The 25,429-nt window shown below is 43.1% G+C and overlaps 1 protein-coding gene across 1 annotated transcript in view; it reads left to right on the top strand.

The window, feature by feature from the left end:
- Positions 1–415: 415 nt before the first annotated feature.
- PDIA5 (protein disulfide isomerase family A, member 5) overlaps positions 416–25,429 on the top strand; it is a gene marked incomplete at its 5' end in the record, with an annotated part of 88,081 nt that continues 63,067 nt past the window's right edge. The window contains 5 exons of the mRNA XM_010183035.1: positions 416–542; positions 3,680–3,767; positions 17,412–17,495; positions 18,271–18,316; positions 24,443–24,535. Of these exons, the coding sequence (XP_010181337.1) occupies positions 416–542; positions 3,680–3,767; positions 17,412–17,495; positions 18,271–18,316; positions 24,443–24,535 (438 nt within the window). The remainder of the gene's footprint in view (positions 543–3,679; positions 3,768–17,411; positions 17,496–18,270; positions 18,317–24,442; positions 24,536–25,429) is intronic.

The raw sequence follows: 25,429 nt of genomic DNA, 5'->3' as shown, positions 1-25,429 counted from the left end.
TATATTCTGAGATCTAGGGACGAGAGTACTCTCGAAGTGGTAATTTGCTACTTCTCTTGTTACAGCATATTAAATTTACATCAGAATTTTTATCTCATTATCTAACTGGGGGACAAATTTTTAAAGAAGGTGGCTTCCTAACTAAAACCATATTGCTTGATGTTATGTTTATCTCATCTTTTCACGTAAGGATGCTTGCTGGGAGTGGTATTGGTCCAGTTTCAATAAGTCATGTGTATGGCTTTTTTTTGGGTTTTTTTTTTTTTGGCTTTTGCTCATCAAATTGATATGATAGTTAATTTAAGGTGGCATGTCTCAAGAAAAGGAAAAGGTCAAGTCAATTTCACAGTTTGCCTTTGTATTTTGTTTCAGCATGGAAGCTGTTATTAATGTCTCTGACTTCGTGTTTCTGTAGGCATTCTTACCGGCGTTTGTGTACACATTGAAAGTGTCTCCGCTCATAGAAAAAATAAGTGACCACAAGGATTTTAAGAAGCTTCTCAGGACGCGGAATAACATACTAGTGCTGTATTCCAAATCTGGTAAGGCCTGTGGTTGTTGTTGTTGTTGTTGTCACCTCTCTTTGTGCCCAGCAAGTTGTGTGCATTTGAACATCTGTGTGCATGTTTGGTAACCTGTGTACGTGCTCAGATGACTGAGCTCTTCACCCATACTTGCTCTCTGTTCAGTGTTGCTGTATGTGACTGCAGGGTGGTATTAAGTGGGTACAAGGGCTTCTTCAGAACTGGTGTCCTTGTTCTAACGCAGAGGCTCCTGGTGTTTCAAGAATGGAGTCATCTTAATCTGATCTTCTAATTTCTCTGTCATATTGGCAAAAATGTACTTTATTCTGGCTTTGTCTCCAAAACTGGCTGCTCGTAATGGCTATCAGCCAGAGCTCTCTGCTGTGTTTATCATAGTAGTTTGCAAGTTTCGATTTCCTGGTGACACTGAAAGGCTTAATGAATAGTTACAGTACTGAAATCAATCCATCTTTGCTTTTGACAGCTTTGAGTGTCCCATGGTTGTCTTTCAACTTTAATTAACAAAATATAAAAATGAAAAATGAGCTGCTTGTGTAAGAGGGAGAAATAGCTCATTTCACGTCATGCCACCTGTCCCCTTGTATCTCTTTGCTGTCTTCTCCCTCATTCAGGCTCTTTTCTGGCTGTTCACTCTTGCTCTTACCTGTCTGCTTTTCCTTGTGCTCTGTTCTGCTCCTGCTGTACCTTTTCTCCTTTGTTGCCTTGTTAGTTTTGGTGTGTTGTTTTGTGTGACACCACGTATAATGAACAAACTTTAAGCTCTGTACGCAAGTGCAGAAAACTGTTGTGGTTGTGGAAGTCATTGAACAGCAAGATGTGAAATGTGTCACTAAGATTATTTTTCCTTAGTGCTGTATTGGTTTTGTTGTTGCTTCCTTCTCCTTCCTGCAGGCAAGCAATACAAGATAATGGTTTGGGGGTTGGGTCCTGCTTTTTTGACCTGTCACAAAGGTCTTACCTTAGTTAAATGCAATTACTTTGATAGAGCTGGTCCGGGTTTATAGTGTGGCAAACTGGGGCAGTACATGGTGACCCAATATCCTTCCTCTTCCTCCGCACTATCAGAGAATTTTGCAGACAAAAGTGTGCAGGTTGTGGGATAATTAACTTCGTTTTCTAAAGATATACTTATTCTGAAACATTTAAATTATATATGTGACTTAATTTTTGTTAAAATACTAGTGTTTTGCTATAGCGGGGACCTTTGAGCACTCAAACTTGGCCAAATGGTTTTGTAGTAACAGGTTCAAAGTGAAAGTCTTAAAAGAGTTTCTAACGCTTTTTGATTTTTGAAAGGAACACTTTAGATAAAAAAGACATCTGTATTATTCAGCTTTTTAAAGTGAAAATTTTCTTTTTACGCTTAATATTTTAAGTGGCAGTAGCTTTCATTTTTAGAAGCACAATCAGAACACTTCAGCTCTGACACTCATCAAATAAATGTTGCCCTGTGGGCATTGTTCAAAAGCCGTGTTGTGGAGATTTCTTTTTTTCTGTTTTTGTTATTTAATTGGTTGGTTTTTAGCAGTCTAAAGCATTGCATGCAGAGCTGACTGTGAGGATTAATGTTTCTTCCTAGAACAATGATCCTTGCACAATTAGAAATCTCTTGCCTGTCACCCAGACAGAGGGGAGGGAAAAAAAGAGATAGGAATTTGGAGGTGCAAGTCTAATCTCAAATATACATCCTCCAGCTGTAACAAGATGTTGGCCAGCATCTAATCGTACTGCTGGAACAAAAGCTTTACTTCTCAGCTGAGCAAAACTAGATGAGTATCTCTACTTCACACAGAAAATTAGTTGGTTTCAGATGTCCTCATTTACAGGAGATGTTGAGTTTGCTCTTCCAGCTGGGTATCCTGCCAGGGCTGCTCAACTCGTGAGGCTTCTGGGACAAGTCTGTCCTGAATGCTTATTTTTTAAAAAGATGTTTGTCAAACTGTTCCACTCTTAAATACGTTTGAAGAATTCTCCCTGTGTCAGAGAGAGGTGGTAGTTGCATGTTATCAGTACCAGGGCTAGGAGAGTTTTCTGGGAGCTTACATGTGTGGGCTCGCATCTCTGATGGCATCAGGCCCAAGCAAAGGAGCTGTTTCTGACTCAGGAGATTGTTGAGTTCAAAACTGTGGAGACTTAGAGATTATTTGGAAGGCTGTCACTTCCTGCTGGCTCTGCTTGTCTACTCTGACCTATATAGGCCTTCACTCTCTCAAATGTTGGAGACAAGATAGTGGTCTATAGAGGCATTCAGCCTGACCCAATATAGCCGTTCTTACATTCAATTAGTTGAAGTAGTTGTGGAGCAGCAGCAGTTTAAATAGATTTGGAAGAGGCTCTAAGCTTCTGTTTTCTGTTTATCAAGGCAGGAAACAGTTTCTGTTAGAATTTTTGGGGAATTGATACTTGTTTAAACCTCTGTATTTTTCTCTCCCAAGCTCTTGTCCCATTTTTCTTGTGTTTATTTTTAATACCATTTATAAGACTGTTTTGAAATGGAAGTGTTTTGCAAAATCTACACATGTGCCATGGTGTTACAAAAATCTCAGCTGAGTATTCATAATGCGGCCAGTTCTTGGAAAAACCTTCTCTGGGTGCTTTCTGCTAATGGCTTGGAGCTCCTCGTGACGGTTGGTTTGGGCATCTCCCAGGGTTATAATGAAAATAACAGTGTGCTTTCTGTGTGTGACAGGGATAGAATTGAGGCAGGCAGAGATGCTGGAGGACTTGCCCTTAGAGCTGATGAAGGTTCTAAATGAAGTTGCTCTAATTAATGGCAATGGTACAAACCAGTTAATGCCCAGCCGCAGGAAAAAGGCAGTGTTGGGATGGAAGCCAATTTGCAGGAGAGGTCACAGTATAGCTCTGTAAATGTAGGTCAGGGAAGGTGCCTGGAGGTATGAATTTCAGTGTGTTGTTTAAGGGGGGAGCGGAGGGAAGGAGCTACCCAACTTCAGCTGCAGCCAGCATTCCTTCTAGTTTACAGAAGATTTTACTGATCCTTCTCATACTGATTTCTTCAAATTAGACAATTTTCTTCCAGTGCTTCAGAAAAAGGGAATGCACCATTGTGTTTTTCTATGTGGAGTAATAATTCTGTTGTTGATTTAGTTTTATTATTTTATTTTGTTTTTCAGCTGCTGCTGCGGAAAACTCACTCAGGTTACTGTCCAGCGTGGCCCAGGAGGTGAAAGGACGAGGTACTATAAGCTGGATAGACTGTGGGTAAGTGTCACACTGTTTTTCTCCTTTTCTTCCCTCTCCCCTTTTGGCTTTTATTGCTGACTTAGCTTTTCTGATGGCTCTGAAACTTTCTGCCTGTAACTGAACCCACATCATTCTGTGCGATTTCTTCATAGCTGTAGGGAGCCTACATCTTACCATCCTCTCTTCCTTTGGACCAGTGATGGGGAATAATTTTTTCTTTGTGACCATTGTCACTTATCCCTGACAGCACATTTTTCAGCCTGAAGTGCAGACCCCAGCTAGCATTGCCTTTCGTGGGGGGCATGTAGCATGGAATCTCTGACTGCTCTGGCTTTCCCACAAGCTGGGAAAGGAGGAATCCCACATGTTGTGCTTCAGCTGGAGGGCAGCACAGTTCTGCTCCCACAGCAAATGTTGCACAGGCAGTAGGGCTGTTTGCTTGGTTTTGGAGTGTCCAGCTGTTTGTTTTTCTCAGTGAAATGTGCTTTCTCTCAAAAAACTTCCTCTGTGCTTGTATAGGTTCATGGCAGTTTTTAATGTGAACGCATTGTTTTTGTAAGTGGTTGCTTGTGTGGGGAGGAGTGGGCAGGTGTGTACTTTCTGGTTTACAGATGTGAAAGTCTTCGCTGTGGTTCTGCTCAGTAACACTACCTGTGGTTTTAGCTTGTGCCTCTTTGCCTCTGCAGCTTTCAGAGCTTTGGCTGCAGGTGGCAAATTCCCCTTCCTGTGCTGCAGAGGAACAGCTTGCTGCCTACCTGTGTGCTTGGGTGGATTGCCGTGATTTAGACAAATTGTACACTGTGCACACATCTAAGTCAGCTCTGAAATTATGTGGCTCTCTTAAAGTTATACTTCTGAAACCAACCTCCATTCATCAAGCAGTGACCCAGAATTAGTCATTGGTAAATCAAAGTTAACGTGCTTTTGTTGTTGGTTAACCTGTCTTGCTCTCCCCCTGCCACCAGGCAGGTATCTGTCATGTGAAGTCCTCTGCTTCTGCCTTCTGTTTGCATTCTGCTGGGCTCTCCAAAAGCCCAGACACTTTCATCTCTGCCCAACTGATGGGGACAGTGTTCCAAGTCATCTTCTGGCAGAAAGCAGGATTGCTCCTTGGAGGTCAGTGAAACCTGTGCCACTTCCCACCTGCTGAAAAGCCAGCAAATAAATTTTATTGAACCTGATGAGGAGAAGGTTGTGTGGATATCTGGCATACCTCTGAAATCCAGTCTCATTTTCTAACAAAAGCACTGATAAACACTTTTTGGTTGTCAGTAATGTTGGCTTGCAAATAGGATACTGGGCCAGCTTCTTGGCTTTAGTTTCTAATGGACCCCATTCGTGACTGTGGAGTGATCACTCTGCCTTTTTGTGTCTTTCCCTTTGTTTTAGGCTACCTTCTGTGCTGGGGGATTTACTGCTTGCTGTGTGTGTGTGTGTGTGTGTGGGGCACATGTGTACAGCTGCTGGAATGATGAGGCTGTTCATCTGGCCCTTCAAAATGCTGCTATAATACAAATAAGCAATAACCATCTCCAGGATTTATTTTAGTTCTGGTTTGGGGAAAGGAAGATTCACTGTTTAGGACTTCAATTTGAAATCCAGGGAAGTTTTGGCACTTAGTTCAATGGATCAGTCTCTGCTCCTGAGTTTGTAGGTGATGGTGATGGGGAGGGAAGAGTGTTGTTTGGTTTTGCTGTAAAATAAACTACAATTCATCAAATCCTAATATGCTCTCCTTTTCAAATATGTCATCTAAGCCAAAATTTGTTATGGAAGTTATATGTAGGAAATGTATTTTAAAGTCTCTTCTAGGCAGTGCTTTAATACATTTATTAAATCTTGGTACTTGCAGTGCATTTCCTCTGACTGAGGTGGTGAAATATTTAAGTTAGGCTTCTTATTCATAATGAAAGGTGAGATGTTTCCAGAGAGTGAAGTAGCCTCTGGTGAAGGTGATACTATAAGAGGTTGGGAGACCTGGGAATAGATTTGTTGTAGGTTTCCAAAACTTGCTTTGGTGCCAGTAATATCACAGTTTGCCACTTGCCTAGTGACAGGCAGTAGACAAGGTGCTGTAATGTGGCAATAATTGTAATTCTGTCTTTGAAGGTTGAGTAGTGCTTCCTTTCAGATCATTTGTTTGGGGAGAACATAGAAAAAATAGATAATCGGTCCAACTGTAGCTGAGTGTTTGCCAGAGATGTCTCTTCTATCTGTCCCTGCTGCAGAGGGATGTCATAACAGAGTTTGTGAACTTATCAGGCAAGGTGAACTGGAAGACTGGCTTGTGGCAAAGGAGGTCTTGGTGCATACAAAAAACCAAATGGTTTGAGCATGAACCAAGTTGTTAAACCTTTGAAGCATTCTGAAATCTATCTCGTAGTGTTGAGGTAACTTTTTTTTTTGGTGTGTATACAGGTGGCTGCAAACTGCTGCCCATCTCATTGCAGTGATAACATGAGAGAGGCTGCAGCAGTGCTATCTGTCACCAGTCACAAAGGGCCAGTTGTAGGGACTGGACAGCTGTGTCCTACCAGAACTGCCCAAGCCATTCTCACACTGCAAGTAGGCTGTGAAGCTTATTTGCAAGCCTTCATGCCGAAACAAACATCGCACAGATGCAGGGATATTTACAGCACAGGCTCAATTTGTTTTACAAATATTGACAAGAAATGGCTTGTTTGGCAGCAATATTTAGTGGGGAATTTTGGCTTTGCTCTTCAGATCCCGCTGTAGCGGACTTCTTTGCCTTCAGATCCAAGCGTTGGCAAGGTTGGCATACATGCAGAGTTGTGGTTTGTGTCTCTGTTTCCCTGTGGCGATGACGGCAGTCTTTCTCTTTTCCTTTTCTTTGTTGACTGTGCTTTTTTTGTTTCTTGTCATAGCCCTTTTTCCCCTCATTTTCAGGGCAAAGCAAGAACATGTTGCTCCGCTGATGGAAACCATTATGGATTGCTAAGTCTCGGCAGTGTGTTCTGTATTTCGTACAGTGGAGGGGAGTGTGCAGGTTTGCGGCTGGAGGCGGCAGCCTGAATTGCTGACTTACGTGAAAACAGTGCTCTTTGGCCTCAGCTTTTGTTAGGTCTGTGGTACGAGGCAGAGGTTAGGCTTGAGCTTTCAGTTCCAGCTTGAGTGGTCTCAGGGAGACCAGGGAGATTAGTTTTTCAGCATAATGTGGGGAAATACTTGGTTTCTTGCTGAGACTGTTAGCGTGGAGAAAAGGTTGCCACTTGGTTTGTCACTTTGCAGCAGGATAGCAGAGGTCCCTAGAGCACCTGGGTTTAGGAGGTGTAGGGCTGGAAAGTGCCAGGTACCTGCCTTCCCTGCATAGTGAGGCTCGCTGGCGTGAAGGGCCACGTTGGAGCAGGGCCACGCTGAGCACCACGCACCCAGGGTTGCCTCTGCATGTGGTATTGCAGATAAGATCCTTGTTCTTGGGAGATTTCAACCAGTTTGTGCAGGCAGATCAACGCCTCCTGTGAGGGATGAAGGGTCAGCACGAGAATTGCTTGCAGCATTGAAGTGGTCACTCTTTGCTCCTGTGTGCTGAGATAGCGTATGTGGCTCTGTACGCAATTAAACATGAAGCTATTTCAGTTGTGAATAAAAGACCCACAAACGATGAGACAAAAATGTGTTTTAGTCTAGCCTTTCCATGTTTTAATTAGGAAGTCCTTGCTGAGACATTAATGTTGAGTGAACAGTGATGCGAGAGATGACAGAATATTGAATTAATAATACCTGGTAAAATGCAGTCTTCTGTGTGATGGCTACTTTTTGTTGCTATCAGTTTGAACAGAATGCTCTCTGCTGCCTTTTATTTATTTCTTTCCTCCCTGTAATAGCTGGTGCTTCATTTCTGAGTTGAGGCTACCTAGTAGCATGGGTGGAGCACAATATTGCAGGTTAGTAAATCTTCAGAGATTTCAGAGAGATGGATCAGTCGTCTTATGAGCAAGTATTTTGAGACTCATGTTCAGGGAAACGCCACATTAATAGCAGCTGAGAGTCCAACTTCTGTTCCTGGCTCTGTGAATGATTCACTTCTTGTTACTTTGTGCTGTTAAAAAAGGTGTATCTGCTTTCCAGGCAACTGGGTAAATATTGCCTGATTCATTAGTCAATGTTTATAAAGAGATTGGAGAACTTTGAAAGGAAAAATGCTGCAGCAGCAACACAAATGAGTGTTCTTCATTTAATGCGTTCGGATGCTATTGGGATGGCAATGGAAGCAAGCAGAGGATTGTTATTGAATTATTTTGAGTAGGAAGCTGATAGAAATTTTGAAAATCGAAGGGGAGTTGAAAGCTTAAGGATCTCCAAAAAAAGGAAGGATCTTATCCTTTAGTGCAATCTCAGAGTTTGAATGCTGCTACCTGTAACAGCAGGTTGGGTGCAGTGGAGCTGGTGTGTGCTGTGTAGGCAGTCGATCTGTGTGAGTCCTTACGGTGGCAAGTAAACGGTACCAAGTCGTGTGCCTGGGAATGCAGTAAGATGAACTTAACTGCTTGAGTGAAAGACGAAATTTCTGTTGCTTGTCTTTAAAGCAGACAAAGCTCCAGTCCCAGTTTGTGGTGCCCTGAGGTCTGATTTTGAAGAGCAGTCAATGTAAAGTTATCTTCCAGCCTTCTGGAGTAGGTTTTGTGATGGATCAGAGGGTGGACAAGGGCTGATGTTATTTGGAAGAGTGTAACAAATCTGGGGGCAGGAGAAGGGGAAAGAAGGTAAAATGGCTTTGTTGAAGAGAAGAAAATGTGTTTGGCAGATTAAAATGCATTGTGGTCAGGTGCGTTTTTGAGGAGGTGGCAAAAGAGGTTGAAACTAGCTCTTTCCATCCTGTATATGACTCAGTGAACACTCCTGGGTTTTCCTGTTATTGAACTGTGTCAAGCTTTTTATTGACTCTAACTCCTGCCCAATTGTGGATTATTATTTTCACAAAAGCACCCATCTCTTTGGCTCTGGGTAATTATTCCCTGCTCCAACTTGCATGGCTTCCTTTACTGTAGGTCCCAAACATAAACAAAGCTGTGTGGTTTCCATCTGCTGTCATAGCGCGTGTGCTTGGCTTTAGCACATCAGACTGCTAGGAAAAGGAAATGCCATCTGGTTAAACTGTCTGACTAATTTTTGATTGGTTTTAATCCCACTTTTTCTGCTTTAGTGTGTCGTTCTTGTAGTCCCTTTTCTGTGTCCTGTGCGTCATTCTTGGTAGTCCCCGTCCTCAGTAATTACTTCTTACTGTCACAGTCCTTTGATGCTTAGCATAAAGGCGAGACCATAATTTGTCTGGTAAAGCAGCCCTTTCAGGGCTATGCCTGTAAGCATGTGCTGGTTCAGGAGAGAGCCAAATCTAATGAGTAGTTGTCTTTTCTGGAATTTCCCCCAATTTCCATGTTTATCTGCCTTTTAGATGAAATCTTCCTTCCCAGATTTCTGATTTCCTAATGCTTTGATACAGAAAGGCTTTACCCATACAGACAATCATAAATGAATTTGTTTAATGCCTTGAAATAGCAGGGAGGAATTTGAGAAATAAGGCTGCTGTACAGATGGTATTAAATGCATTTTGGTCTTTAGTTTTTACCTTCACTCCTATAAAGCCGATCAGAGGTAGGATTTGTTTAAGAGAGTAAGTCTACTCATCTTCCTTCCTTGTAGTTGAATTTTAAAGCTGATGAAAAGCTTTGAAATTGCAAATAAAAATGACCAGATCTAGTGGAGAGGGGAAAAAAGGAAGAGGAAAGAAATGCTGCTCCTGCACTGCTGATGCGACTTCTTCCATCCAAGTAGATTTGCAGTGTCTGGGATTTCTGCCTTTTTCCGCAGTTGTCTTGAAGGCGAAGGGCAGCGGCAGCTCAGGAGTGGGTGGCACCTCATGGTAGGTTCCAGCCTGGTGGAGGTAGCAGGGGCTCTGTTTGTAGCTGGGCCAGGGGAGGTCAGCCCGGGTGTCCATCAGGGACACTTTGCAAGTGTAGTTAGAACGTGGTCCTTGTGTGGGTGTGATTTATATAGGCAAATTGTGCGTTTGCAGCATAGATTTTCAGTGCTTTCCTCCTGTCTCTATCATAACCTGTCTGCACAGTTAGTGCTAATTCACATTAAAGCCCTTTAATTTTCCTGTAAGAGTGACCATGCAGGAAGTAGTGCTATGCCGGTCTGAAAAAAATTCCTTTTGTAAGTAAGCTCTCAGTACCTGTCATAAACCCATTTAGTCTGGTGTATTGCATTAATTCAGAAATGCAGAACATTTAACAAAAATCCACTGTAGAGCTTGAGTGTACGAGCCTGGGCTCTTGTCTCAATTTCATCCTAACTATGTGCATTCCTTGAGTTTTGCCTAGAATTGCTCATTAACTGTGAATCTTCAACACTGCTGCATTTCAGATCAAAATGAAGAGTGAGAGAGCTAAGATCTAATGTGAAGTTACCTCCATTTTCCTGCATTCAGTACTTCATTTGAAACATCCTCTAGCATCCTCTCCAGGCCCTCTGCAGCTAAAGGTTGTAAAACAAGTGCCCAGACTGTAGCTGCCATGCTGCAGCTCCTGTGTGCCCGTGGGTGATGTATTCAAAACCTGCCTTCACAGAGGTCGTAGATTTGTGTGAACTCAGAATAGGGTGGTAGTCATCTTGTGTCCCAGGTTAGGACTGTGTCCCCCTGTTCCAGGTTGTGTGGGTTTGAGGAGGTCTGGATGGGTCTGTTGAGGAAAGCTGCTGCTTTGCAAAGAGAGTCGGAGTGTTTGGCATTTCTAGAAGTTCCAGCAAAGCTCTGGTAGCTCCTGTGAATGTGTTCACCTTATTTCTATGCAGGTATGTGGGCTGCCGAGTGCCTCTTACCAATTTGTTATTTCCAGGGAAAGTACCATTCATTATAACTTCTTGACTTTCCACAGGGCTGAAGCTTATAATTTTTTCCCTTAATTGTTTTTGCTTGACAATACCTGTTACCTTTTTGTCTTGAGTTTCTTTCTGCTCTTTGGCTCACTGTTACTTGCAGTGAGAATTAATCTCGTGGGTTTTAATTTTCAGAAAATACTTCTTTCTAATCTCGTTCCTATAGATTCCTGGTCCCTAATTGACTGATGGGCACAGGGAGTCATTTTTATTGGATGCTGAGTGGCGCTGGGTCTCTGCAGCACATGGATTATTCTGTTTGTATTCCTGGCACATTCCAGGGGAGCGTTTGGAGCAGAGGGTTGCAATCACCTCATGTGTCACAGGGAGGCTTTTTGCTGTGTTCTAGGGGGGAAAAGTAAGCCCTGAATTCAGATGAGCTGTTAGTCTGCTAATCCTAATCTTTAGTTCTTTCCAGCAGCATGTTTTCAGTTCTTAGTTTTCGTGCTCCCCTGTCCCTTAAAAGAGTCAAGCTTTTAATCTGCCACATGGTTTGAGTGGCTCATTTGTTCTGTGCTATGGAAACTTGTTGCTATTGTTACTACCTTTATAAGATAATTTCCATCAGAAAAACGTAGAACAGTGGCAAAATGTTGCTTTGTTTTCAAAGACAAATCTTGTGTTTCAAACTTCCTGTGCTGATTACTTCTGCATCCATCTCTCCTGAGTCCTATTCCTATTTTGGTGTCTGCAGGTTCTTAAACCCCACTCAGGAGTGTAATATCAAAGTGCCAGTCTGCATGGAGATCTGCATATGGGCTCTCTGTTCGAGGTGTATGCCATTACCATCCAGCGGCTGCTTAGCACTTTGGAGAAGTGCTCTTGCACGCTAGGCTGATGGTTTGTGAAGTGATTTTTTTCTTCTTTGTTTCTGATTTCAGATCTGTCTCAAGAGAGTGACACAGAAACAGAAAGGTCTGAAATCATTAGAGAATATGAGGAGCTTTACAAATGTGCCACACCATCAGCAGCAGTTGTGGCAGTTGCTGCCCCAGACTGGGAAGGAGGAGGGAGGACGATGGGGGAGCAATGCCCACAGTCTGAGGGGAGGAGATGTTTGCAGGGGTTGGTCTGTTTTCCTTTGGTCAGCAGAGTTCACAAGCTGCTGTAGTGTAAGTGGACAACACAGTCCGTGTTGAAGGGTGGGATTGATGACTGGAAGGAGCATAGACAAAAACCCATATTGTCCCCAGCAATGGCTAATGAATTGCATTTTTTATTCTGAAATCTCATAGGCGCACATCTAACTACAACTGACCGTTAATGACTTCCTCTTTCAAATTAGGTTTGCAAATGCAAATGTGGTTTTCGTTTTTAGGTGGCTTGAGGAAATTTCTGGCGTGGACACCCCTTTTGCTGCTTTTTTGGGTCACAAGCTCAATTAGTTGTTCGGCGTGATCTCAGCTCCATGCTTTTTCAGTCTGTTCATCAGTCTGTGATCCAGAGAGGGTATTCTCTGGAAGGTGGCCAGAGGGCATTGAGGGGCTGTGCATTGGGCTGGGAAACCTTATTTGATAATTCACTTCTGAGGGCTGGTCTGAAATTGCAGTTGTACTTCCCTGAAGTTATAACTGGAGTTGTTCTCTGTACAGTGGTTTTCACCATAACATAAAAAAATGAAAACCAATTAACAACAGAGACAATAATGAGAGAGCATGCTGGTAACAAAGTGACAGCTTTGACTGGTACCATCCAAAGCTTTTTCCAGTGTTGGGATACTTGTTTTGCAGGCAGCCCTGCTTCTGTTCTGCCATATCACCCTGCTCTCAGAGCCCATTCCACCTCCTTACCTGCTCAGTCTCATCTCTTCCAGCTGCTGGGACAGTGACTGTGACAGTGTTTGTCTCTACAGCCACTGATACAACAGAGCCTCTAGCGCGCTGGTGTCTACAGGTGCAACTGTGATATAAAGGACTGCCAAAGCATAATTTATGTGGATTATTGAGCTCCGTTTCAGACAGACACGCATATGGATAGAAGAGATAAAATCTGTTTACAGATTGTGAGGTCTGTGGTTCACATGTGGTTATGTGATATGCTGATAGAAGAGCAAGATAGTTTTTGTGCAGGCAAATTTACTGAACTGGTTACTTAAATTGATGATGTCAGTGTTTTTATTAACCACTACTCTTGTGCCTGGAAACACTGTAGGTGCGGAAGGAAAAGAAGGCTGGGCCCAGTGTGTGTTGCAAAGTGTTAGATGCCAGCACAGTGGCGTCAAAGCGGTGCAGCCACACAGCATGTGTACATTCTGCTGTTACATTGACAACGGGAGACGTGAACTTCTTTTGGATGGCATTTTTGTAATTTCCTAAGAGGGGATTTGACGGTCATCCCAGATCCTTCCTCCCCAGAGGCTGTTGTGGTTGTAGGGCAGTTTTCCCTTCCTAATAAGAAGCCAACAGGCAGCATTATGTGATATGGGAAATAAGTAGGGAGCTGTGGACAGTCTTACCTGTGCTTATGAGAGAGGATGATGTTGAGGAAGTTTGGTCTTGCTGCCTTCAGGACCTTGAATTCGCCCCCAGGAGGGTGCACTGCCACCTCCAGGTACCATCTTTTACTCAGGATCCATCCAGCTCAGACTTGTTTTGTTTTCAGAAAGCAATCTGGACTTACCGCAGACAAACTCCTAGACTTTATTTTGCATTCCTCCTGTCTAACTTTGTACTCTGTTCTTTCTCTCTCCAAATTACCTTGCCACATCACTGCAAAAGCTTTCCTCTGGGTTGCTCCTGCCACTGGAGACTGCCTTCAGTATCTCTCACTGCTTCTCTGTCCTTACGGCCATGAGCCCTGCGCAGGTGGAGCATCCTGTGCCACTCCTGAGGAGCGCCCACAGCACGTCCCCTTTCAGGTGCTGGCTCCGCTCGTGGTGAGCCAAAGGAGGTCAGGTCTCCTTTGCAAGCCCCTCACCCTCCTCCTGCCTCAGTAACAGCTGGCTGCCTGTGCAGAGTGATTATTCATGCATGCTAACACTGACGAGGGACCCCAGAGGTTTACAGGGAGCGCTCCAGTCGGGCTCTGTCATAACCCCAAATGACAGAAGTGTCTCCCAGTAGAGGAGATGGGGATGTGAATGGAAAGGGATGAGGTATTTCTACAGTGCATACTGTCTTTTTTGTTAGTCTTCTCAGTTAGGTCAACTTGGATTTTTTAGTTTATCGTTCTTTTTAACAAGCTGCCATAAGTCTTTGCTTCTGCAAAGCAGCATTTTGGAGCCCTAGTTTGGTTTTGTGGGAAGGGGGAGCATGGGGAACATGCCTGTGGGAGTGGAAGGAGCCATGCCATCGTGCCATAGGTTTGATCTTATTGCCGCATAGACAGTTGCTGGTTAGGTCCTTCGTGGCATTGTGGATAGGTTGATGTTTTGGATGATTTTCCAGGGATAAAGCTGGAGGCAAATCAGGGATCTTTTCAGCAGGGGCACAGCAGGGACCTGCGAGGGTTCAGATTGCTTTGGACAGAAATGACAGGAGGCAGGCAAGGACAACTGCTGGGGCACATTACTGACCTCATCCTCAAACCAGTATTTTTGGAGCCTGGTGTCTTGTCTGGAATATATTGGCCTGGGTGGTAGAGTGCTGATTTTGGGAGTGATTTCTGGCTTTTTAGGTTTGGGGGTTTTTGTTAATTTCTTTCTTTCTTCCCCCCCCCCCCCCCTACTTCTTTATAACAAACTCTCACACTGCCTCTTCAAGTGGTATAATTAAATTGCAAGAACCGGAGTCCTAATTACCCTCTCCCATGCGAGAATTGAGCTCATCTTCAGAGGGAAGCTGTTGGCCGAGATCCAACAGAGACAAATCTCAGAGCAGAGACTGCATCTGTGTTGATATTTACTCTTATTAAGGATAATGGTCATTACAAAGTGATATGAGAGCAGGTTGCTCTTTGCAGGTTATTTTTGTCTGGCTGTAAGTGAAAGCAGAAGGAAAAGCAGAATGGGTCTATCTCTGCCATTTCTGTACGTCTCCTTTTCTGCTTTTTCCGAAGAATCGTTAGTATAGCATCTGAGTTGGTGGGTCTGGCATGTGCAGAAATCTGCACTGATGCATGAAAAAAATTACTGATACATATTTAGACACTTCCTATTCTGGGAGTTTGTTCTTCTTCCATCCCTTCCATCAGTGCAGAAAGCTTGCATAAACAGACTAAACTCCCAATGCAGCGGTGCTGAGGATCTGCCCACTAAATGGTGAGAGACATACTGGAGTAAACGACTGCTTTCTTTCCTGTGATAATGGATGTGCATTCAAGCAGCTACAGGAAACTCAACAAATGGAGCAGGCCTCAAAGCAGAGCAGGCTTAGATTCTGTTTCCTTCCAGTGAAACAGCTGCTCTTATCTTTCTTTTTTTAAATAGAAAATAATACAGACAGAAAATGAATTGGTAGGAGTTGGAGTGGTAGGAGTTGCTAGCTGCTTGTTCACAGGTACGTCTTAGTTGTAATGTTTTGTAGCCTTTTTCAACTATAAACCTTGCACAACTTCTCTAAGATGAGTATCGGGATCTCTAAATGACACTGGAGGAAAAAATAGACTTTTTTTTTTACCGCACACTTGTGCCAGAAGTGCCAGCAGAGTTGTCTTGATACCTATTTGGGTCCTCTACTGATGCCAGAACGATTGCCTGCACATCTTGGGGTTAGACTGACTCTGTTGCTGGAGGTAGGTTTCAGCATTACACTTGATCACCTCAACCACCTAACATTTGTCTTGGCAAGGCTGAGATGGCCAGAAGTGTATGCATGTCCTGGAAGCATCTGGGAGTATCCAGAGGAGCATTTACGAATGTTGGCTGTGGTGTGGGCTGACTTTAGTTAGCTGCCTGGCAGGCAGTTCCAGCAGGCCCACAGAGCTTCTCTGTGCCTCTAGATCCACCTGGGGTAAGATGGGAGGTTGATCTGAAACTGGTGCCTCCTCTTGAGATTCCTTGATCTTTGATCAGCTTATGTTTAGCTCATGGGACTGCTGGAGCACTGCAGGTGAGAGAAGACAGGATGTTTCTGGCCCTTAGGTTTGATGTTGCTGCAGACTTTCTGTACAAACTCCACGTGGAAAACCAGGTTTTCGGCAAAACTCTAAGTCCAGGCTATTTGTTTTGCAATTTAGTTTTGTTTCATGTTATTCAATTAACAGATGACATGTTTTAGCTCCACCTTCCACTGCAGTCTGGGGAAAACAAAGATGCAGCAGACAACAGAAAAATAACTGTCTTTACGGGCTGAGATCTCCAGCCCCCTGGAGAAGCAAGGAAAGCGCTTACGGGTTACAATGACTAGCTTGACTATGATCTGAAAATGCAGAACTGACCTGAATTCAGTGAGAATCTTCAGATAAACATGCTTCTGTACAATTGGGATTACAGGTGCTTCTTCCTGGTGAGGTAGTTGCATGCTTTGTTAGTCCCTTAAAATGTTTGTTTCCGTCTTCAGCATAATATTCTGATTTCATGCATGTATCCATAGCACCCCCCTTCTCATCTCCATCTACAATAAGCATTTGGGAAGTTACCACAAAGGCGTGCTCCCATCTGCAGCACAGTGCGAGCTTACTGTGTGTTGTTCCTCACGTTTGCAGAACAGCAGCTGGAGAACATTGGGAGAATTAGCACCGGTGCTGGCAGCAGCACTTAATTTGGTGAGACTCCTGCAACCCTTGCATCTCAGTGTCTCTAATGTGTCTCTAATCAGTTTAAGCTTGATGGGTTTTCAGTGTTTTCATTTTCTAAATTGATTTATCTGCATAATAGGTACAAGTTGTCCTCTGCTGGGAACAAGTTTTCAAGCTTTTTAGTCTTGCTGTTTGTCAGTGGAAAGGATAGTCTTGTCAATGTGAATCATCCTCTTTTCTGGGAGTTGTGGTGTTTCACTCATCTCCCTGGCTCTTTGTCTGACTTGATTGATATTCACTTCAGCTTGAAGTATCCTTTCAGCTTCACTTCTGTGTCATTTAGGACAGCAGTGAGGCCACGAAGACCCTTTACCTGCCCACCTAAGTGAATATATATGCAGTTTTCTCCTATGACCTTTCTCTCTTCTTCAACTCGGCCTAATGTGGTGCTGGAAGCAGTTCACTCTGGTTCAGTTTGAAAACCACCTAGAGTGGGTCTGTCTGCTGTTACATGCCTCCTCCTTCAGGAGCTGTGGTACTTACTGCCACTTTCCACATGTGTCCCCAGGACACATCCGTGTTACCTAGGGTGAATGGGGTTGCTGGACTTGGAGCTCCAAAGTTTGAATTGGTTTTTGTTTTCTGCTGGACCTTTTTAAGACTAGCCACTTGTGATCTGGGCTTGGAGGTACCATGAAGATGTTTTAGTTTTGGTTTTGAGTGATCTTCTGCCACATATAAAAGCTGACCTGCTCTTTCTCTTTGAATCTTTTCACAAACAGTGCTCTTTGACAGTAGCCTTAACAGTAGCATGGTTTTCTTGAAAACTTGACTTCCTAAACTTTATGTTAATCCCATGGACAGAAGGTTTGCAGAGGTATTTGGACATGCTAGAATAGTCTCCTTTTCTACTGGTTAGAGGCCTGGCTTTGGAATGTGGTTTTGACACAGTTCACTGTGTCCTGACCAAGCAAATGAAGAAAGTAAATTGGCCAACAGAGCTTTCCACAATGCCTGTCCCTGAACAGCTTCCAACTTACTGTTAGCTGCCACTGATTGCTGATGAAGCACAGCAATGAGTTTTCAGAACTGAATGCATTTGATTTCCTTTCTTGTAACCATTTTTCTTCCAATATGTGTTTTTTGCAGTGATACTGAAAGCCGAAAATTATGCAAGAAGATGAAAGTAGATCCTAATTCAAAGGAGAAAGGAGTGGAATTACTCCATTATAAGTGAGTGTTGGGCTGGGATTTGTAGTTCCTAATTGTTGATGCCCCTGTTAGGAGCATTCGTTCTCCTTACAGCTCCATACTGCTGCAGCATGAAAACTTCATATTTTTTATCCTCTGACATGTGAAATGGATTGCTGTTTCTTCAGATTGCAAGCATCTGTTGTGACAGAAGTTGAGATAAATTTTATTCTGTTGTTGAATAGAGTACACTAAAATCATGAGCGGGGCCTGGGAGAAATGCCCAATGGACTAAAACTACCCAGTGCACAGGGCTGATGCCTGAAATTTGAGAGCTCTCACTTTCTCTGTCATGTACCTGCTGGCATGTGCCTTAGGCAGGTCATTTCACCTCTCTGAGCTTGCTTTTCTGGCTTCAGATAGTACTTTGCAAAGTAAGTGGAGAAAGGCAAGTGTTGTGAGACAGCAAGAGATTTTATTCCTGGAAATAATTGGAGTGGGAGTACTGTTAAGTGTAAGAGACACCAGGCAGCTGCGTCTCTATCTTCAAAGATAATACCTTAGTAAATATTCTTGTTGAAGTGTCAGGGAGAAAATTATTTACTAGAAGCCTGTTTGCTTTACACTCTGTTTTGTACCCTCCCTTTTTCCTTGCTCTTTTTCCCCCTCTTAAATTACTGTACAGTACATCCTGCTTAGTTCTGTGGCCTCAGCAGGCTAATGTTATTCTGGTTAGTGAGAAGTGAGGGAAAGCAGCTGTATGATTTTCAGCAACATTACTGTAAGTTAACACTATTCCCCACTCCTTGTTCAACAGGGACGGTGCATTTCATACTGAATATAACAGAGCAGTCACATTGAAGGTAAATGTAAATATTTGATTCTTACTCTTTTTGTTTTGCTAGATATGGGGGAGATATTTGTGGATTAAAATGAGGTGTTGGTACTTTTTCATGCTGAAGGCATGAAATGGAGGGGTTTAATCTTCATAAACAGCTGTCAGAATGACCTAAAGGTTTTTGTGTGTGTACATGTCTGCCAACCACAGATCGAGGAAAATGGTATATTATTAAAAAGGTTGAACACATGTTGAACTGTAATGTAAATTGTGAGTTAACTTGCAGACTGGTAACAAATAGAGATTTTTGTGTTTTGATTACAAGGTGCTGTTAATGGCAGTATAATTAAAAGTATTAGCTGATACTGCATTTTGATAAGGAGTTCTCTGAGGTTTTTAGGTTGTGTGTTTATAAACTTCAGAGAGAGCTGAGTGGCCTTATCTTTTATCGGATTATGGAATCACAATTCCTATGGATGTGCTGTGAGTGCAGCAGGGATAAAATTACCTTCTTTCTCCTGCAAACCTTAACACAAAGCAACAGAAAGCAAAGTCCTGTGAGGGTGATGGAAGGAATAAGATGTGAAATGAATGTGTAGATCTTGATGATTGCAGAAATGGTGGACTAGAAGCACAGTAAACAACCCAAAAGTATGCAGCCTTCCTCTGCAAAGCCCTGGTGAAGCTCTGGGAGTATCCCCACGTGAGGCTGCAGCCCTGTGATGACTTGGCTTCCAGAAATTACTAACATCCAGCTCTGATGCCCAGATCCCATTGCTCTTCCTCTTCCAGCAAACTCGGGTTCTACACCGTCCCTGGTCTTGTGGAGGTTTGATGACACCGCCCCACACTGACATGGTTACATTCACTTCCGCTTTCTGGCTTGTTCAGGAGTTTGGCCTGGGATGGAGGAAAGCCTGTGAGAGATACCTCATGAACCTGAGCCTGTCAGAGGGGCTGTTCCCAAGCTTGCTCTGGGCCTGGCTTTTAAAGCCAGAGTTGTGGGGTAGCTGATGGGGGGGCTGTCTCGGAAGCACACACTGGCTTGAATTGTCTCTTCAGCCTGCACTTGGGGTCATCATGCAGGATTTGCCTGTGGTGGGGAGAGTAGGACTGTGTATCTTCCCATCTCCTGCAGCAGAGAACTTGCCTGGCACTAGGGAGGGCAATATTAGATACCCAGCCTAGGCAGCAACCGCCTGAGGCTCCTTCTGTACTTAGTGAGGAAAGGTGCCTGCTGAATTTTGTTTTTTCTCTTGGTGGGTGTTGAGGCAAGGGAGACTTGTTAGTTGCCTAAATTTGGGTGGTTTGAACACTGCATGAAATGTCTTTCCTGCCCTCCATAAATTGCTGCAACCAGGAGTTAGTGCTGTGACTACTCTTCCTTACAGATCTGATCAACTGGAAAGCACCTGCAGAGCCCCAGGGAGTGTTGTGCTCAGAGGCAATCATAGCACAACAGGAACCAACCATACTATTTATTCTTTCACTTGCTGTTTTGTGATGAGTGTTTCCCCCTTCCCTCTTGCCCTATCTGCTGGAGAGAAGGCACCAGCATCCCTTGGACAAGGATGTGCAATTCCAGTGTGGGTGGAAGAGGGTTTTTGAAGCTCCCTCCCTCTAGGAGCTTTAGTCTTTCATAATTTAATTGCCCCTGTGAAACCAGCTGCTAATGATTTACAGGTTGGACAGTGCATCAGAGCTGTGCAGTAGTCAAAGAAGTCAGCTGAGGGTTTACTTTTTCTGCTGCTCACAGCTGCCTGAATATTTTCTGTATTTCTCCCTCTATGCCACTTCTTCTCCCTGTTTTCTTCTGTTGAGGCAGTGACCTTTCTTTCCTCTCAGCTGTGTTTGTCAGGAATCTCCCAGTACATTACAAACAGCAAGCAGCAGAGCAACACAATTATGTAGGGTATCGTACCCATTTTACGGACAGGTGGACACACTGAAGAACAGGGAGATTAAAGGATTTGTTTCACATCATTCAGCAAGCTTGTGGCAATAAAACTCGGATCGTCTTTCCAGGCATGTAGTAGACATATTAATATATGTATGACATTTTGGAGAATGATGGACACAGCTCTGAGGAACTGTAAAGAATTCTTCTGAAGTAATCAGCAATTTCATAGATGTGGCTGATCCAGCTGATAGTGTACTTGGGTTTTTAAGAAAAGCTTTCATTTCTTAAACTAACTAAATCCTTATGTAATTAGCAGAGATGCCCTTGTGGGTTTACTGTTAGAAAAATGAGGAATAAAGGATAGCTCGGTGTTCACAGTGGGGGGAAGTTAGTTAACAGTCAGAACCTCCTGCTGCTGAGACCTGTGTTAGGATCTCAGCTGTTTGGGGTTTCTGGTAAAGGGAGGTGGACTGCGAGATAACAAAGTTTAGTAGTGCAAAATTATTAGGAATAGTTTAAGTAAAATATGTCCAACTCTTTGCAGAATGGTTTAGGTTCTCACAATACCAAGTGGCTTGTCATTACGAAAGTGCGATCTTGCAGGGTAATGAACAGGAGAGGGAAGGAAAGAAAAGGACTCAGCTCCAACTATGTTGGAGTAATGCAGGCTGTTGTAATGGGTTTTGAATTACCAGTCAGGACAGCAGTTGGCTTGAAAGTATTGGCCCTGTGCTTAAGAGTATTTAAAAGTGAAATGATTAGGAAAGGAGCAGACAATGGAAGAGGAAATGTTATTCTCCCATCTGAGTCCATTGGGTTCCTATGTCTTGTGTCTTGTATGTGATTCTGGTTGCCCCATCAAGTGAAGGGTGTCGAAGTATTGCAGAAGGACAGTGAGGATGATCAGAGGCACAGTTGGCTTGAATATTTACTTGAAGATTCCTGGGCTTGGAAAAGAGGACAACTGAAGGAGATCATGACAGATATTTGTATAACTGTAGGTAGCTTGAAAAAGGGAATTATTACCTTTTATTGTTCTCCAAACTTGGGTGCAAACAATGGCATTTTGGGATGGGTGATTTGAAACCAATAACTGCAATGTTTAAAAAGTTTTGGAACTCATACCTAAATGTTGTGGAAGTCAAGAATTTTGGAGTCTCACAAACAGTTTTAGATAGTCATAAAGGATAGATCCATTCATAGTTAGCAAACACAGAGGTCCAAATGCAACAGCTGGTGTGGAGTCCATAAAAATTGGTTTTTGCCAGAAATTGAGAGTGTATACCAGTGCATGGTGTATAAGAATGGTACTAGTACAGTTTTTCCCCTAGTATCTGCAGTCAGCTGGTATTGGAGATCTAAGCGTAGATCAGTCTTTGATGTTAACTGATATGTCTGTTCATATATTGCTTTAGCCATTCCATGTCCTAATCCTTGATAGTGCCATAAGGCCAATATCCAGACTGTGTTTATTACACGATGAAGCCTTTTCTGACAGATGAAATATAGGGAGAGTTTTAGTCTCCTCTTAAAATGGAGAAAACTCATTAAAGTACAGATCTGTTCAGTACTAGCAAAGGGAATAGAATAACCCAATAAATTGGTCCTGCTCTGAACTCTGGATTCTTTTCAAGTTTGCTGTTGTAAGGAGTGCGTATGTGAAATCAGGGGATGCTTTTATTAGCATCCCTACTGCATTATACTTCAAAGGAGTGAAAAGTACAGGGTTGTGTGTGTGTGTGTGTATATATATATATATATATATTTTTTTTTCAGATTAAAACCTAGGTCCATATATGATAGCCAGCTGTTGTGCTGTTAAAACCTGCTTGCTTTTAGCAGCATAGACTTGGATGAAGACACGTCCTGTATTCTGCTGAATGGATGTTTAAGGTTGAAAGCTGTTGCAGGAGTTTGGACAGCAGGTTACAGCCCAGCGTGGCTCTGTCGGTGCCATGGGGTCAAAGCGGGTCCTGACCGCACCATGGCAGGACAGCAGCGTGGCTAATTCTTCAATATGGGAGTCGCTGAGGCCTGGACCTTGCCCTGGTCTCTAATCCCGCAGCCTGGGGACCACGTTTTTCAGTGATTAGAAAGTGCTGCGGTTTGTTTGGGAGGGGGGTCTTTTGCGTTTAAAGGCGCACAGGAAATTCTCTTCACCGCATGGAGTAATGAGTGGAAGGCAACGTACTGCCTGCTCCTGCCAGAAAACATTACACATCTAATTTTTTCTTTCTTGGCTGAAAGGGAGAGGCTGCATGAATTAAAGCTCTTTAATCCCCCATGCTCTAACTGCATATGTTTCTACATGACTGAACTTGGCACGCAGGAATTCTTCAAACTAGCAGTCAGTTGACCCCTCTTTCCTCCTCTCCAGTGTGTAGTTGAGGTCTGTGCAGACCAAGAGTGAGCAGAACTTGAAGTAGTTTTCTTAAATGTAGAGTATCCCCCTAGTTGTGTTCTTTTCTCTCATTTCGCCATATATTATTGAGTCTTTTTAGGGCATCGTTTGGGATGTTACTGCCTCTACTTTTAGAGGTTTTTGCAACTATAACTGCATTATAAATTAACTTGATTTTATATTTTTTCCTAGGCTTCTTTCTCTGCTAATGCCATGTTAAGAAAAATTTCTTCTTGAAGTGTTTGTGGTCCCAACACTACTACCCTCACCCCTTAGGTGTTCTTACTAGGTGCCTTAAGTGCTTTGCTTGCTGTCTAATGACTAATATAAGCTGCCTCTTGTGGTAAGACAAATCTCTTCAATATTAGCTGTGCAAATAGACAGAAGTGCTAATGGATCCTGCCGTAAGCTCTGAATCTTCCCAAGCCTTGCAGTACCATCTGAGTTGCAGGAAAGTGAGCTGAACTTCACTAGCTGTTGATAAGGGATGTTCTACCAAAGGTAGAGGTGGCAAAAGTATCTCTGAGATGGTTTTAGCACTGTGTGTCACCAGGCATGCTCCTGACCTGCTCTTGAGAAAGTGGAGTACAAACCTGAGCTTTTAGATGGGTGCTCATGGTGTATTAGTACATACTCAGCTCTGCTTTTCACTTGTGAGCTGCTTTGGCAAAATAGCCCATGAGCTGATGAAAAAGGCTTTGTTGAAGTTTTTCTTTGCTTCAACTCCAAGGAGTTCTCAGAGTGTTGTTGCAGCATCATCCACTCACTGTTACAGTGAAGGAAGCTCCTCAGGGACCTCACTGCATTACTGGTATGGCAGAGATCCTGTCTGGGAGGGGACATGTACCTACAAGAAATGCTGCAGAGAAAGAAACAGGGTCAACCTGAGTGGTGAATGAACACGGAAAACCAAGTATTATGTTTCCTAGAGCATAGACATCTGAAGATAACAGTGATCAAGCCTGTGCTTCAGTGTACAGCAGTGCAACTCTGCTAGAATCCATGGAAAAAGTCTCACTCGCTTCAGAAGGCTGGAGTTTCCTTCTGGCTCAAGCTGAATTCAGAACCAGCAAAGAGTATTTCCTTATGAGAAAGAAAGTATCTGTGATCTGCTGAAACAGGTCACTGGTTGCGTGTCAGTTGGGTAAAGCAGTTAGTATGCCTGTATGTATATATTCAGCTTGTTGAATAGGTGAGCTGCAGAATCATAGGGTCTTGCATTTGCTGCTTCTCTTGTCACATTTGCTTCCTACTTTCCTACTTAAAAATCCATTGAGTGCAGTTTCTAGGTCAATAAGTCACAGAGGGAACTATTGGTGGGTTATTCTTCTATTGACCAAATAAACAGTTTCATCATGAAGTGTGGAGTCCATTGCTTTTGCTCACAGCGAGTACCTGTGTGGCCTCCAACTAGTCCTACTGGATTCAAAGATAACTCAGTTACGGTGAAGGTCATGGGAGCCTGACCTCTACATAAAGAGAAATCTTTCCTGTTAAGCCAGGGATTAGCTGAGAAGTATTGCAGATCTGGTACCATTGAAAGAGCTCTCTGAAGGATCCTTGAAGCTACTGTCTGTGCTGGTCTCCTTCCACACTGTTTTTCCCGGTTTTGTATTGCAAATGGGAACTGGTAAGTTGGGGTATCAGTTTTGAGGATGGTACAGGCCCATGCATCACTTTGTTTTGCAATAGGAGATTTGTGTTCATTTGCATTAGAGCAGATGAGTATATGAACAGAAAAGCAAAGGCACTAATTGGATGGGATTTGCATGACAATGTGGATTTGAGACTGGATGTCTCACAGTTTCAATTCATTTTACTTTAAAAGCTTTTTTCCCTGTTTATTACAGTCTGTGGTGGCCTTTCTCAAGGATCCAGAAGGTGCTCCACTGTGGGAGGAGGATCCTGAAGCCAAAGATGTTGTGCATGTTGATAGTGAAAAGGTACATTAGCTGCATGAATGCTCTATATGTTTATAAATGTATGGGATGAAGGGAGTGTGTACGTTTATTGAAGCACCATTATCTCCTTTCTTTGGAAAGGAAGTTTAAAGCACCCAAACTATTGACAAAGTTTGAGGATTGTGATAGTCTCCTGCTCCCCACCTTCCTCTCCCCTACATGTAGTCATGACATTAGTCTGCCAGCTACACAGCAAGTATCAAAGCATATTGGATGATGTGGCGGTAGGGAGCTGTTGGTCTCAGGATAGTGTAGCAGCTTGCAAGATGCAGTCACTGCAGGATGCAAGTAGAAGGTAAAGTGCTGCTCTTACAACTGCAGGTGGTTGTTAAACCTTGGGTTCCCTCATGTGTCTGAGGTCGTCTCAGGAAATCAGGAACAGGATCCAGATCTTGCATGTTTTAACCTTGTACAGTAACTGTCCTCTAGGTGTTAAGTGGGAAAGCAGCAAATACCATAAAACTACCTTAAAAAGCCAGTGCCACCAGAGAGCTACCTGTTATTTTCTCTCTGATATAATCAGCTTGGTCTTTTGTGTTAATTTGGTAGTCTATAGATTTTTAAAACTTTAATTGATTGGACTCTAGCTGGTATTTTGTAAAGGGCCTTTTCAATTTTCTAGCTTTCATTTTTAATATTAGAAACAGTTATTTTGACATTCAGTTTTTGTAGGAAGATTAATATTTAATGTTCACTTTCTGTGCTCTATTACAAGCCTTCCAAGGGTTGTATTCAATTTGCGAACTTCATCTGGTTTCTCTGTCATGCTGGTACTGAAAAATCTATTCTTGTGGCTTTTCATAGCTCTGACAAGGTTTCACAGTCTGGAGACTGAACTTGGTCTGTTTATTATTGAATGTGACTTTTTGAATTAGG

The sequence above is a fragment of the Mesitornis unicolor genome, unplaced genomic scaffold (assembly GCF_000695765.1).
Source record: "Mesitornis unicolor isolate BGI_N332 unplaced genomic scaffold, ASM69576v1 scaffold40844, whole genome shotgun sequence".
Lineage (NCBI taxonomy): Eukaryota > Metazoa > Chordata > Aves > Mesitornithiformes > Mesitornithidae > Mesitornis > Mesitornis unicolor.
This window is presented reverse-complemented; position numbering and strand designations above follow the sequence as displayed.